At 51.8% G+C, this 13,401-nt stretch overlaps 6 protein-coding genes across 6 annotated transcripts; 1 reads left to right on the top strand and 5 right to left on the bottom strand.

The window, feature by feature from the left end:
* Window positions 1–366: 366 nt before the first annotated feature.
* Window positions 367–1,251, bottom strand: Aspvir_004826 (aminoglycoside phosphotransferase family protein; the record flags this gene model as incomplete). Its single annotated transcript, XM_043268048.1, has 1 exon — window positions 367–1,251. One exon carries the CDS (start codon window positions 1,249–1,251, stop codon window positions 367–369), a length of 885 nt encoding a protein of 294 aa, XP_043123983.1.
* Window positions 1,252–2,017: 766 nt separating this feature from the next.
* Window positions 2,018–5,449, bottom strand: Aspvir_004825 (condensin subunit YCG1; the record flags this gene model as incomplete). Its single annotated transcript, XM_043268047.1, has 2 exons — window positions 2,018–3,298; window positions 3,365–5,449. 2 exons carry the CDS (start codon window positions 5,447–5,449, stop codon window positions 2,018–2,020), a joined length of 3,366 nt encoding a protein of 1,121 aa, XP_043123982.1.
* A 608-nt stretch (window positions 5,450–6,057) lies between these two features.
* Window positions 6,058–7,247, top strand: Aspvir_004824 (cysteine synthase A; the record flags this gene model as incomplete). The annotated part of the gene is made up of 2 exons (XM_043268046.1): window positions 6,058–6,175; window positions 6,250–7,247. 2 exons carry the CDS (start codon window positions 6,058–6,060, stop codon window positions 7,245–7,247), a joined length of 1,116 nt encoding a protein of 371 aa, XP_043123981.1.
* Window positions 7,248–7,374: 127 nt separating this feature from the next.
* On the bottom strand, window positions 7,375–8,709 carry Aspvir_004823 (putative sulfite oxidase; the record flags this gene model as incomplete). The annotated part of the gene is made up of 4 exons (XM_043268045.1): window positions 7,375–7,968; window positions 8,025–8,466; window positions 8,547–8,607; window positions 8,667–8,709. The coding sequence occupies 4 exons, from the start codon at window positions 8,707–8,709 to the stop codon at window positions 7,375–7,377; spliced, it is 1,140 nt and encodes a 379-aa protein (XP_043123980.1).
* A 591-nt stretch (window positions 8,710–9,300) lies between these two features.
* On the bottom strand, window positions 9,301–9,952 carry Aspvir_004822 (translocation channel protein TIM22; the record flags this gene model as incomplete). The annotated part of the gene is made up of 3 exons (XM_043268044.1): window positions 9,301–9,636; window positions 9,708–9,803; window positions 9,857–9,952. 3 exons carry the CDS (start codon window positions 9,950–9,952, stop codon window positions 9,301–9,303), a joined length of 528 nt encoding a protein of 175 aa, XP_043123979.1.
* Window positions 9,953–10,599: 647 nt separating this feature from the next.
* Aspvir_004821 (DUF4048 domain-containing protein) lies at window positions 10,600–12,338 on the bottom strand (the record flags this gene model as incomplete). The annotated part of the gene is made up of 2 exons (XM_043268043.1): window positions 10,600–10,816; window positions 10,888–12,338. 2 exons carry the CDS (start codon window positions 12,336–12,338, stop codon window positions 10,600–10,602), a joined length of 1,668 nt encoding a protein of 555 aa, XP_043123978.1.
* Window positions 12,339–13,401: the final 1,063 nt, after the last annotated feature.

Below are 13,401 nucleotides of genomic sequence, written 5' to 3'. Positions count from 1 at the left end.
AGGTTACATGGTATTATCGTCTTCCTATTTAATTTACCCAGATCGGGGCATGCTGATCGGAGGGCTGGCAACAACAAGGGTAAATCCGTTGAAGGGGGATTTATACTTGCTCTGTTCCGCGTAGCTGGTCAAGGATGCATCGTCGTCCTTCCCCTGAGTCGAGCGCGAAGATCATTTAGAAACACCCATTTATACACGACAACTTTTCAATGAGGACGCATTGAACAGGAGAGAAGCGGATGGATTTGGTACGGCTTTGCCAGCCCGTGGTACTATGCGGTTTACGAAAGCGACTCGAATGATAGCGAGACCAATGTAGCCAGATATGTTCGTCCTCAAGTCTACCGACTTTCCTCTCGTTTCACGTCAAAATTCCAAGTCTTCCTGCACGAATCGTAACAGTGCGGCTTCCAAAGGCCAAGGGTCGAGTATCCTCTCCACGCTTTCTGGCCAGTCGTCGACCCATTGGAAAAGAGGAAAGATATAACCATATTCCCAGTACGAAGGGTACCAGCCAGCCGTCTCCCAATCAATGATAGCGGCGATTCTATATTCCCCAACGCCTGATGTGGAATTTTTGTCTTTCTCGACAAGGATATTCTCTCTGTATAGGTCTCCATGGGTGAAAGTGGGTTGATGGCCGCTGAGAGCAGATGGAAGGTGTCGAGCCAGAAAGTCAGACGTCCAGCCATGTCTAGCCCTATCACTCCAAATTTGCCTAGAACGAAGAGCAATGGCTTTGCTGAAATCCTCTTCTTTGGTGAAAGGGCCTGTGATTGCAGGACTGCCGTCTTGCGAGAAGAAGTATCGATGAGGAACAGGCCCTTGTGCAACACTTCCATAGAATCCGGGAGAAGGGAGCGATCTCATGTCTGCGAAAATGGATCGAAGTTGGCCCAGCAGGGAAGTTTTATCGTTTTCTGGAAGGGTGGGCCATAGGTGGCCCAAGGTGCTTCCTGGAATATATTGCATGACAATATAGAGCTTGTCCTTATTTCGATACATGGCGTAAAGTCGTGGTGCCGGGATGGAAAGCTTCTGCTCAATGAAAAGCAACGCATAGCCCTCATTTTCAGCGACATATCGCCCATATTTGACAACATACAGGTCTCTAATTACCACAAGACGTCCACCATAATCTGGATTGCGAATAGTGGGGAGACTCCGCACTGCGTGATCGATTTCATGTTGCTCAGGAAGAGGACCTGGTAACTGGTCCGACTCTCGATAATATGGAAGAGAAAAAATCATTTCGCAGAGATGCCTTTTTTTTATTCTTGATAATAGATGTCAATCCTTGCCAAATAAGTTGACGGACAGTGTCCATCATATAGAAATACTAACCTATTTAGCAAACAAGTTTCTATCCTGGTCCTTAGTCTTAATACACGTAGTCTACCTGGGAGCTAGCGCTCCTTGCATATATTATCAGTGTAAGAGGTATTATGCTGACCCGTCAGAAGATAATCGCAACGCAAATCTTGAAATATAGGTAGAAAGACAGAGGGATAGAGCATTTAAGACTGAGACACACGGATTGACTTGAATTCCACCCTATGTACTCCAATCTCTCAGTGACAGCAACGATATAGACGGGCGAAGTCTTATTGGACAACCAGGACGGGACAGACCTGTCAGCCATTTCATGCCATTGACAAGGTTATTTAAAATTCAAAGTCAAGAAAATTCAATTCGGAGTGTCTCTTGACTGAACCTCCCAATCCTTGGGTCGGCCAGTCTCGTATCCGAGGGACACTTTTGTGTATCTTATTTAATAGAGTAATCATATTTCACAGTAGTCAGCATCCACCGTATCAAAGGTAGATCATCACGAGAAACCAAGAGGTGCAGTAGATTGGAATGAAGCAGCGTCAATCATATACACCAATAGACCAAATCAATAATTACACGAAAACCTCATAACCATGTCATAACCCATCCCATCCTCAAACCGTGACCATCATTCAACGCCGGCGCAAGAGAAAGAAATGAGTCGAGCACCAGGTGACCTACGCCCTCAGTCGTCATGAGTTTCAGACTTGATGATCGTTCCTCGACTGTCATCGTTTTCATCCTCCTCCATAATGCTGGGCTCTACTGAGACTATCCGCCGGCGTTTGCCTGGGTGCTCAATGGACGGCCGGACACTGCCAGAGCGGATGCTCATGGCATCACTTTCGGGTTCCTCGGTGCCTTCACGCGGCCTGACACTGTCGGAACTGGTGCCCTGCGCAGCTGCAAGAAGCTTGAGAACAGCATTCTTCACCTTCACAAGCGCATTTCGACCCGCTGCTTCGGCGGCCACACCCTCTTTGATAGTTTCGTCCAGTAATTCCTTAACTTCCTGGGCAAGAGCCACATTCTCGGGGGAGATTTCACCCCCACTGGCACTCTGGGTGCTGGAGCGGAATTGATCATCGCCTTCGGGGATCCTAGACCCAGATCGCGATGGTACCACAGGAGGAGATATATAAAGCTTGCTCAACAGTGAGAATAGAAGCTTCTTTTCTTCCTTGGAGCACCGGTTGGGACCGGTGCTAATTCCCAGAACGCGCTCCAGAATATCTTTCACCAGGGCCAAGTGCACGAATCCACAGGCGTTGGAGCTCGTCGGAACGCCCGCCAGAATTTTCTCTCCACCCAGGCCCACCACTCTCCGCTCATCCGTCCATTCTGCAAGCATGCCCACGACACCTGCCATCAGGGCCTTCACCTCCCTCTGCCCAACAGTCTCATCAATCTCGCCATCACTATCTTCCTCGGCTTCTAGGGAGTAGTACTCCTCCGCCGCATTGAGAACCGCACGGATAACGGGAACGGTCACCTTTCGCATGTGCTGGGTGTTCTCCAAGCGGGAATGGCAGTAAACAGGGAAGAAATAGGCCAACGCTTGTCTAAAGGCTGGGTTATCCCGAGTACGTGGGTGGAAGAACGAAACAATGAGGGATTGCAAGAGGGTCTCCACAGCGGACTCGTTGTACTCCTGGATGGCCGGTGGAATGTTTGCTCCAGACGGCGTAAAAGTATTTGTGAGCAACAACTTTGAAAGGCCGGTGGCTGCAGCGGCTTGGACACTGTTCGGAGAGCTAGCCTTCAGGGCTCTTGCAAAAACCTTGAGCAGTGGCTTCTGGAATGCTGGCGGGGAAACGGTTTCCCCGTCAGACTGCGGGACAGGGGCGAGTAGCGAGGGATGCGTCGTTATCATATCACACAAAATGTGTAAGGCGGTGACCTGCAGGCCTTCGTGGCCTTTGCTATAACAGTGGATGAAGAGCGTCATATTCTCTTCGGCGAGAGTCTGGGAACCCGGGGGATAATGGATCAGCACTTTGTTGGGAAATATGGTAATGTTTACAGAACTCACCTTCTCCAACAAGCAGCAGAGACCAAGGCACACTAGACCTCTTTCACGGATAGGAGCCTCGTGGCTTCGGACCGCTGGCACAACCAAATTGTTGAGCATAGTAACCAGGTTCATGTTCTGTTGCAGATTGCCTTCCACGTTTTGCAACATACATTGGGCAATATGCAGACATTTCATATTGACCACGATCTCCCGCAAAACTTTGGCCTTTGCCTCCTCCTTATTGAAGGGGACTTCAGCATCGCTGTCTGCTGGGGTTTCAGACCGTTGGCGGCTGGAGGTCGCATCGCTGATTTCAGACTTGGCTGAAACAAAACTATCTTCGGTCACGATAGTGTCATGGACTTCGGCAATAGCTTCGAGGACGACACTGCAGAATTCGCTCTCAGCCGCAGCCGCTGGTCCGCACACACATCTCAAGGTCTCGACAGTGAGCTTGGTACACTCTTCAGGTAGCTCGGGCACGGCTAGCGACTCGCGAAGGAGAGAGAACATTTTCCGGCGGCCGACCTCGTCACTGTAGTCCAGTGTGATGGCGATATGTAATAGTTGTTCAACGATAAATTCGTTCTCAACCGTGTCGTCATCGTTGGCTTCACTAGTATCCTTGGCCATTTTCTTCCTTTGTAGGAGCTCGGTCATGTATTTTTTAAAAAAATGCGCGAAGGCTGTCACCTCAGGTATCTTCTCGTCGGCGAGACTATCGAACTTTCCTTCGTTCTCGACACGGCAGAAGTCGTTAAATGATCGTAGAATAAAGGCTGACTCGGCCGTCAAGGATTCCCAGAACGGCTCATCAAAAACAACCGCCTCTCGATAATCGGGGCGGCCCTCCCAGAAGCTGCGCATAGCCTCGTGCGCGATTCCGGAATCCATCCCGGAGCTGACTACATCAATTCTTTCCAACAACTCCAGCAGTGCCGGGATGTTTGGGGGAGAGCGCTGGGTGGAAGGACCGCTTTCGGAATCGTTGTTTGTGCCAGCGCAGTCTTCAATCCAGCGGTCGTAGAACAGCTTTCCAGTGGCCTTTCGGACACTTTCATCTCGGTCTCGAAGGCCCCAACGAAGCAGTTTCTCTCTCATGGAAAGCGACAAATGGCGGAAGTCACCCAAAGTGGGAAGTAGGCGGGAATATAAAGCTCGTCGGGTAGTTGCTTCGAGGTCTCGTGCACGTTCGAGCAGATACGGGAGAGTCGCGGGCACTAGAGGCAGATTGAGCAACAAGGTCTTTCGCACTTCAGCGCTTGTGTCATTCTGCATAATGTCAATGAGCTTTTCGAGGAGGGCTTTGGAGCTGTCGCCGTTGTCATCGTCGTCTTCTTCTTCGTTTCCTGCCAGGCGTCCAAGCCCCAGCACAGCTTGTACCCTCACTGAAGGCTCCTTGTCTCGAATTCGTTTCAATAGTCCCTGTCGAATGGTATGGTAGAGATCATCATCGATTGTTTCGAGAGAATTGACAATGTGGGTGACAATTTGTGTCGCGCGAAAACGGACGATCTTGTCCTTTGCCGCCAACAACGGCACAACAACGCTGATCAGATGAGTCGCCAGTCGGGCAGTCGGGGTCTCGATGATATTTTGCATGTCATCCTCGTCATTCCCGGCGGCGAAGATTTCGGCATCTTTCTCAGTCGCGTGAGATAGAAAAGTTCCAACAAACCGCAGAATTCGATCGCCAACTGGCTCGGTCTTTTTTATCGGCAGTATGCGCAGCAAACAGCGACCAACCTCTACGTTGATCTCCTTCTCCGGAATTGTTTCTTCGCCCGGCAGCAAAAGTTCCTCCCGAACCTCAGGGTCCTTGCCATCCTTCTTCGTCTTCTTCGCAGAAATCCCGCAGCATATCTCCTGCAGCTTCCTTAATCGCACCACGAGCTTTCGGTGACCGGTCGTTGAACGCTGGGCGTCAGCAAAAATCAAACAAACATCGCGACGTAGGTTAGGCGATGCTTCGGGCGGAGCAGGTTCCTCTGGAATCGCAAAGGACGGGGTCACAGACCCGGCGCGACCTCCCGATGCTGAGGGCTGAGCCGACGACCTGCGTGTCGGCGCAGAGGTCGAACGGCCGGAAACTCGACCAGGCATGTCTGCTTGGTAGTGAGAGACGGTATACAATTCTGTCAAATGAAAAGGACTTGAATCATCTCAGAGTAGTCATCTGCATCTCATTTATTGCTGTATATTATCAGTTGTGTGACTGGATACGAATCGTGGTCAAGATGGACGCCGTCTTTCAGCAGAGCGGAGGTACCACTCCCAACGCAGATCGCTGTCACGGGGCCCAAAGGATAAACAAACAGCCCAAACGGGAAGCACTGAGATAAGGGCTAGGGCTTTTGGCACGTGGTTTCCGTGCATCTACGTATCTCTGGAGGGGTACAAACATCAATCTACCTGAACAACCACATGGCCACGAAACAGACTGCTTTACTTGGTTTCCTCTCATATCACCCTATTATAAACTCATCTTATATTGCGCAGACCAACTCCACACAAGAGGAAATGGCTGGCTCCATATGCCCAACTACTTGTTACAAGCCTCATCACGCCATAGTTCACGTGATTGAAGATGACTAATGCCGATCCTCGGCGTCCGAGAATCTAGGGTTCTTTATACTCGCAATCATTTCGTCTTTCTCCGGCGTGCAAACCGTTGACGGGTGTTCTGGAGTACCTGTGGGCTACTGGGAAGCATGTTTCGACAAAGTGTACGCCGGTTTGGCACAACTGCCCTCCGCGCCGTAGAGGCATCGACCGCATATCATGAGCGGGTATCCAGAGCTCAAGGCGTCGTGAACGGGTTGACGGAAGGTATAGAGTACCGCAATGGACATCTCACGGTGATAGAGCAATTGCAGCATGCTAATCAGCCTCTGTTCTTGCAGCTATTGGAAACACCCCTCTCATCCGATTGAAGCGACTTTCTGAGGAGACCGGACGCAATATCTTCGGCAAAGCCGAGTTCCAGAACCCCGGTGGCAGCGTCAAGGATCGGGCGGCGCTGTTCGTCGTCAAGCACGCCGAAGAGCAGGGTCTATTGAAACCAGGCGGTACAGTCGTTGAGGGGACAGCTGGCAACACCGGCATTGGTTTGGCGCATGTCTGCCGATCCAAAGGCTACAAGCTTGTCATATACATGCCGAACACTCAGTCTCAGGGTAAGATTGACCTGCTGCGTCTGCTGGGTGCCGAGGTCTATCCTGTGCCCGCTGTTGCATTCGACAATCCTCAAAATTATAACCACCAGGCGCGCAGACATGCGGAGTCGCTGGAAAATGCCGTATGGACGAACCAGTTCGACAACACCGCCAACCGCCAGGCCCACATTGAGACGACTGGACCCGAGATCTGGGCTCAAACGGATGGAAAGGTCGATGCGTTCACATGCGCTACTGGAACAGGAGGCACCCTGGCTGGTATCACGCGATACCTCAAGACCGCCAGCGATGGCCGCGTGAAGTGCTTCCTTGCCGATCCTCCGGGCAGTGTTCTCCACAGCTACATCCAGAGCGGCGGAAACCTGATCGAGCGCACTGGGAGCAGTATCACAGAGGGCATCGGTCAGGGTCGTGTCACCGACAATCTGCAGCCCGACATCGATCTGCTCGACGGATCGCTCACCATCAGCGACGAAAAGTCCATTGAGATGGTTTACCGCTGTCTTGATGAGGAGGGCCTCTACCTGGGCGCTAGCTCCGCTCTCAACGTCGTCGCCGCCAAGGAGGTCGCCGAGAAGCTCCCCAAGGGTAGCAATGTGGTGACCATTCTGTGCGATGGTGCCTACCGGTATGCTGACCGGCTTTTCTCTAACACCTGGCTTCAGAGCAAGGGCCTCAGAAGCTCGATTCCCAAGCACCTGGAGAAATACGTTGTGTTGCCATGATTGGCTGTATGTATAGTGATTAGACCAGTGCAATATACTTTACGATTTACGTTATGTCTGTCCTTCAGTCAATCAAAGAGTCTGCCTTGCCATACAACTCTTGGATAACTCGAAAGTCTTTCTTGCACTAAATGATTGTCAGATTCCTCGCTCGCCCGTATCCATTATACCCGACACCCCTCAGGTTCCACTGCGAATGTTCTACTTGTACATTCCCGGCAGCATCAAACGCTCGGCTTAACACCTCCCTTCCCGTTCCTCTTTCAGGAGACACAACTGCCGTCCACAACACCCAGCACCATCGCCTATTCCCCTGCCCAGCTTCCTCAATCTTGGCATCTACCCACGTCCTCCCTCCATCCACTGAAACCTGCACGCGAGTAACTGGTCCATCCGCACCATGCGGAACAGCATATCCTTTCACCTCCATAAACTCAGAACTCGACAAAACAACCGTCGCGTTATCTTCCGGGACCGCCACAACAGAGTTGATAGGCATATCGGACATGGGGGGTGTCTGCTCCCAAAACGGCCGCGCGGATTCGTGATCGACGGCCGCTGGCGGCAGGACCTTGTAATCATGCTGCTGGTAGAAGTTCGGCGACTCATGCTCCGAGACAGTGATGCGGTCCAGCCACTTGACCCATCTCGCGCCAACAATGCCAGGCAGGATAGCACGCACGGGATACCCGTGGTTCACGGGGAGAGGAGCGTCATTCATCTGTTCCACCTTCAGTCTCCCTCCAAGGAACGATAAAGGGAACGAGGAAACGGCACCTCCAAGGCCAAAATCGCATCCCTGTCCTCCCTCAAACATCTCTCCAGCGGCACACTGGCCCCAAACCACTCATCCTCCTGACATTTGACCTGATAGCACGAAAACTCCACATGCAGACCGGCTGCGTCCTCCCTGACCCCAGCGGCAAGCAACACATCCCGTAATCTCGGCCCCCTCCATTTACAATTCATGACGGCTGCATCCCCCCAATCAATACCCTGCACTTCCTTCAGCATGGTGCGCATCGTGTGTCGCCGATTGCCAGCGCATTCCAGCGCACAGACGACTTCATGCTGCGGGAATTCGCTTGCCAACTGCTGGACAGATAGGGTGAGAGGGTTTGAGACTAAGCCGTCGACGTGCACTGTATGAGAATCCGCCGAGAGATGGGGGACGGGGCCGTGGTTGCGATCATAGGAGATATCAGCTGGTGTGAGGAAGCTTTATACTTTCAGTATCCTTATCCTTGTTTTTATCCGTTTCCTGTACTACGATGACAGTCGAGGATGGAAGGCGCATACCTCGAGACGAGTTGCTTCACCGGTGGTTCCCGGTTCAGCGGCTTGTCGACGGAATACTCGACTTGCTACTCCGTAGATCGAGTTAGAGATTGATTATGTTTTGATGGTATTGAGACTTACCGTACAGGTCATCTCTATGGATAATAGAAGGCGCAGTTGACATTGTTGTCCCGTGTCTGTGTTTGCGGATGTTATGTAAATATATAGTGTTGCCCCCCTACGTCATGGGTGAAGCCAACGTGCAATCTCGTGGCGCAACGGGGAATGTCGTGCTGTTCATAGGATAAAAACCAAAATCTGTTCTTGTACAATCTTCTTGAGATCAAGTTGATATTGTATTTGTTTCTTTACTTTCTACTGGTTCTTTGGAGAGTTCAAAAGCAGCGTAATGGTCAGCCATGCAGATTGGAGTATTATGCCTGTATCCACACCCTTCTATAACCATATCACTGTGTAGATATAGTACACTTGAGTTGCGAGTCGCAACCATACCATACAACTAAGTCAGCGCCCACTCAAGATCTAACATATGCACAAAGTGCAGAAGCGGAGTATATGCACGCGCGGACATAGCACACTCATCCGCATTGACAAAACAAAATCACCAGGAACGCCGGAGATGCTGCCCATATCTATCCCAATCAAATCACAATAACAACCCAACGCCGCGCCAATGTTTATACACGTTTTGCAAAGCAACCATCTGTTCAAAACAGAATAGTGACACCGCATAGCAAGCGAAGCAAGTGAAGCACTACTCCTCCGAGGGCATTCTCATATACGCATCAATCGCCGCACTGAAAGCCGCAAAGCCAACGCAGCCAGCAGCCGCCGCCTGCGGACCAGCCTTTGCACCGAGGATCCCGCCCGTGATGCAACCGGCCGCCACGCTGTTCGTAAGGTCGTTCTTCGCCCGCAGTCCCTCAATACAGCACTCCGTGCCGGCGTAGAGGGCACCGACGATACCGAAGTTCTTGGCCGACGACCAGGAGCGGGCGCCCATGTCTTTGAATCCGCGGCGGAGTTGTTCGCGCCAGGGGAGGTCGGAGAGCGCGGCTCCTTGGGGGGTGAATGCGGAGTCGTAGGACATCTATTAGAAGTAGAGACACGGTCAGACAACTTCTTCTGTATTTTTGAATTGGGGGCATCGGGACAACATACACTAGCCATGAACAAGCCGAAGGCACCGCCAAGCGCAAAACCCATTGTACCGGAGATGGCGGTCTTGACGGGACAGGATTCCATTGCTGCGTGCATCTGTGGTTTATGTTAGCAGGTACGCCGGTAGAAGATGATGTCTGCGAACGAACCGCCTTGACCATTGCCTGCTCCTGATCACTCATGCCCTGCATATTGTTTGCTCCTCCCATACCGCCGATGGGCGGAGTCATTCCTGGAAAGCTCATGGTGGATTAGGGAGTGTGTCTCGGCGTAGAAGCTCCCGAGTGCTGTGTATGCGCAGAAATTCTGCTAGTAGAATTCGCGCAAAGAAAGGAGAAAATAGTCGCTAAATGGGAATCAAGCGCTGACTTCAAGATAATCAACCTCGGACATTTTGCGGAGATGGCGAAAACAAATTTATTTTACGGCGTAGTGCAGCGGCCAAAAGCGCAATATGTCACATGATCTGGCCTATGTTCGCCTTCAATACCGCTCTATTGTCGGGATGTTTATCGAGCTGGAGAAGAATTTGGTTGCTTCGCATCTAATTGCAAAATTTATAGAAATATAAAGGCGAAACATATGTACACATAATATCCTCGTACATAATCCGTGTCGGAATTGGGCTTCATCAAACACGTTTGGGACCAGGGGAAGGAAGAAAAGAAGGCTTAGAATGGCAAATCCACAAAATTGGGTGGGAAGAAACGCTGTGGTCGTAAGGGTATTCAAACGATAATCGTAGCCCTGCGTTACTTTGTACTTGGTCCATGCAGAGATCCAGCCAGGTAGAGCGCATGTCCATATATGTTTGTATTTACAGTGTAGCCTGAAGTAGAAAGAAACATGTATCAGGTCAAGGGTCATGCAGTCGGACAGCCCACGGACGGGTTCAGTCTTTTTTATCGTCCTTATTGAGCGGCGGGGAGCTCGATTGATTCTTTCTCTCAGGCGAGGGTGAAAGACTGCGCTCCCATTCGGCCATGAGATTGGATGCCGTCCGGGTGAGCTTCGAGGGAGCGAATTTGGCGATTGCAGGCCAGGGAATGCCATCTGATACGCTGGGGTCGGGGACGAAGTCATCTTGTGTGGCGCGCCAGTCTCCAAAACTAATCCAAGTCAGCGCATATCAATCAGTCAGACAGCGAGTTTCAAGCCTGGTGCAGATCAAATAGCATACCTGCCACTTGTACGAGGGCTACTGTTCTGTGTCATCGGAGACTGGTCGTGCTTGGACTGCAGCGTGGAGCGGCTCGACGAAGGGGTGTGCGTCTTCTTAGGTTGAGGAGTATCCCAGTCATCCCAGTTCTCTTCAACGTCGAGATTGTTGTCGGAGGTTTCTTGTTCGGTCGCCCCGCGTGGGGTATTTGAGGCTCCGCGAGCTTTCGTGGACTTCTGCCCAGCTGTATCAATGCCGAATTCACTCCAGAATGACACGTCTATGTCCGCCGATTTAGTGTCTTTACCAGTTAATTGTGTCCCTGCCGCCTTGCCCCGCGAGGACGACGGTGACCGCGATGATTTGCCTCCTTGCACCGACAAGCGGTCTCTGCTTCGGGACGCGGGGGGCACTCCTCTCGACTGAGTGGCATTGATTCCCTCTTCTCCAACGGTAGCCTGTCGAATGTCCTCCAGGAATGTCCACAAGCCTTCTCTCAGATCTGAAGCCATCTGCTTGCCGGTACGCACCAGTGCCTCCCGAGACGGCGGCGGCATGGTTCTCCGCCACTGAGAGATCACATCCTCTGTAGGCCGTTCGTTCATCTCGGTCGTTGCAGCGCGTTCAACAGAAGGCAAGGTCGCCGACCGCGGCGTCCGGGTCGCACGGTTGCCGTCCGCATCAGTATCAAACTGCTGGTTGACACCAGGACCATTAACGGGCGAGAGCAGCGACAACGCCCGCGTATGAGACCCCTGGAACACCCGCCGGCCATTCGCAGATATCGCGGAGCCGCCATTCACATTAGCTCGTAGGCTTTGGCGCCGGTCGAGATCGCGGCTGAGTCGAGCTTGCACGGCCGAAGAGCCATCCGCTGTGCCTGCACTGCGTTCTCTATGATGCTGGCTCGATTCGTCATGGGTCGCGCGGTCAGGCGACCGCAGAGGGAGCAACGGCTCAGCTCGGTGATTGATCTCCGTGCGTTTCTTCGTCTTCTCCGAGGAAGCCCATTGTTTCTTCAAAGTATCCAGCTCCGCCTCCGCCCGCTGAAGCTCCTCGCGGAGTTCCAACACCTTCCGTTCCTGCGATGCAATGGCGGTCAGGAGGCTAGAGCCATCATCCTGATCGTCGAACACGACCGGAGTTCCAGCGGCAGGGAGAGGAGATGGACGGGCCGCCGAGAATGTGGCAGGTGTCATAGATTCAGGGGAAGCGACGCTTGGATCGGATTCAAGACCCGGAACAACGTTGATAGGAAAGTTGAGGGTTAGACGTTTTGCGTGTCGAGCAGCACCGTTCGGTCTGGGGGGAACAGACGATCGCTTCTGCTGAAGTTCTTGACGACGTTGTACCACAGGTGAAGCCTCAGCACTGGCAGCTGGCAGGTCCCGCTGACTTTGGAACGATGGCGACATTGTTTGGGACGCTTCCGGCGCAGGTTCCGCGTCGCCCGTTCCGGGGGAGCTCCCCATCTTGGGGACAGAATAAAGCGTAGAACGTAGCGATTGTACTTAAGGGAGTGAATCGATCATGACAAAATGAGCGTGAGGATTGGCCAGCCAAATGAGAGCGATGGACTGATGATGAAGGAAGCAAAGAGATGAAGCGACGGAAGGAGAGAAGGAAGAAAGATTCGGAGAAATTATGCAGAGAGGTCTGGCCAAACAGCATCACTGGACAGATATGAGGACAGCCTCGTCTCCCCTATCCAAACCAAGCAGTCCACGTTAATTTAACAGTCTAATTGACTAGACCAACAGACCGCCTGGCCCAGAATTCCCCGTAGTCTAGTCTTTAGCCTGACGAGCGACGACTCAGGAGGACGTCAAGAGCGCGGCGGGTCACCCACTGCGCATCCTTTCCGCCTCCAGCGTGGACGGCCGTGTTTCATCCACTCAGGGGCACGATCGCCTCGAGTCTGGTGGCTCCAATTGGCAGTTTCCCATGTGTAATTAAGTTGGCTGTAATCAAGTCTTACAGCAATACAACGTGATTCTTCAGGAAGCATCATTTGCGGCTTGATGTTGAAGAATAGTGCACTGTCCAGCGGCACGCACGGAGCCAACCTCCCTCTGAGATGGAATTGAGCGTTTAGGAATGCATCGTGCAGACGAAGGACTGTTCGACAGTCAGATCGATGAATGAATATATCGGGTTATTATTATTTTGCAAAAGACTCGCTATATTCACGCCTCAACAAACACAACATACAGGAAAGAATCACAGTAGCTACAATTAAAGACCAGCAACACATATATCACAGAGAGAACAGAAGTAAAATGCTCCGCAACGCAGGACACACGAGGACCCAGGGTGTATGATCAACAGAAGTAGAGGTAATCACAAAAACAATGCTGGACAGGGGAATTCCGATAGTCACACAAGAAGAAATTAACAGATTCACCAGAAACTAGTCAAAAAATGGGAACACCAGGACCAATCCTTATGCAAACCAAAAACAGAGAGAGAGAGAAGGCCAGCTGCTGAGTAGAAGTCAAGCCCGCAGGCAGATAATCTACCATACATGCTTACCCA

The sequence above is a fragment of the Aspergillus viridinutans genome, assembly GCF_018404265.1.
Source record: "Aspergillus viridinutans IFM 47045 DNA, scaffold_2, whole genome shotgun sequence".
In the NCBI taxonomy this organism is placed as follows: Eukaryota; Fungi; Ascomycota; class Eurotiomycetes; order Eurotiales; family Aspergillaceae; genus Aspergillus; species Aspergillus viridinutans.
The sequence above is the reverse complement of the archived record's forward strand: the minus strand, read 5'-3'. Positions and strand labels throughout refer to the sequence as shown.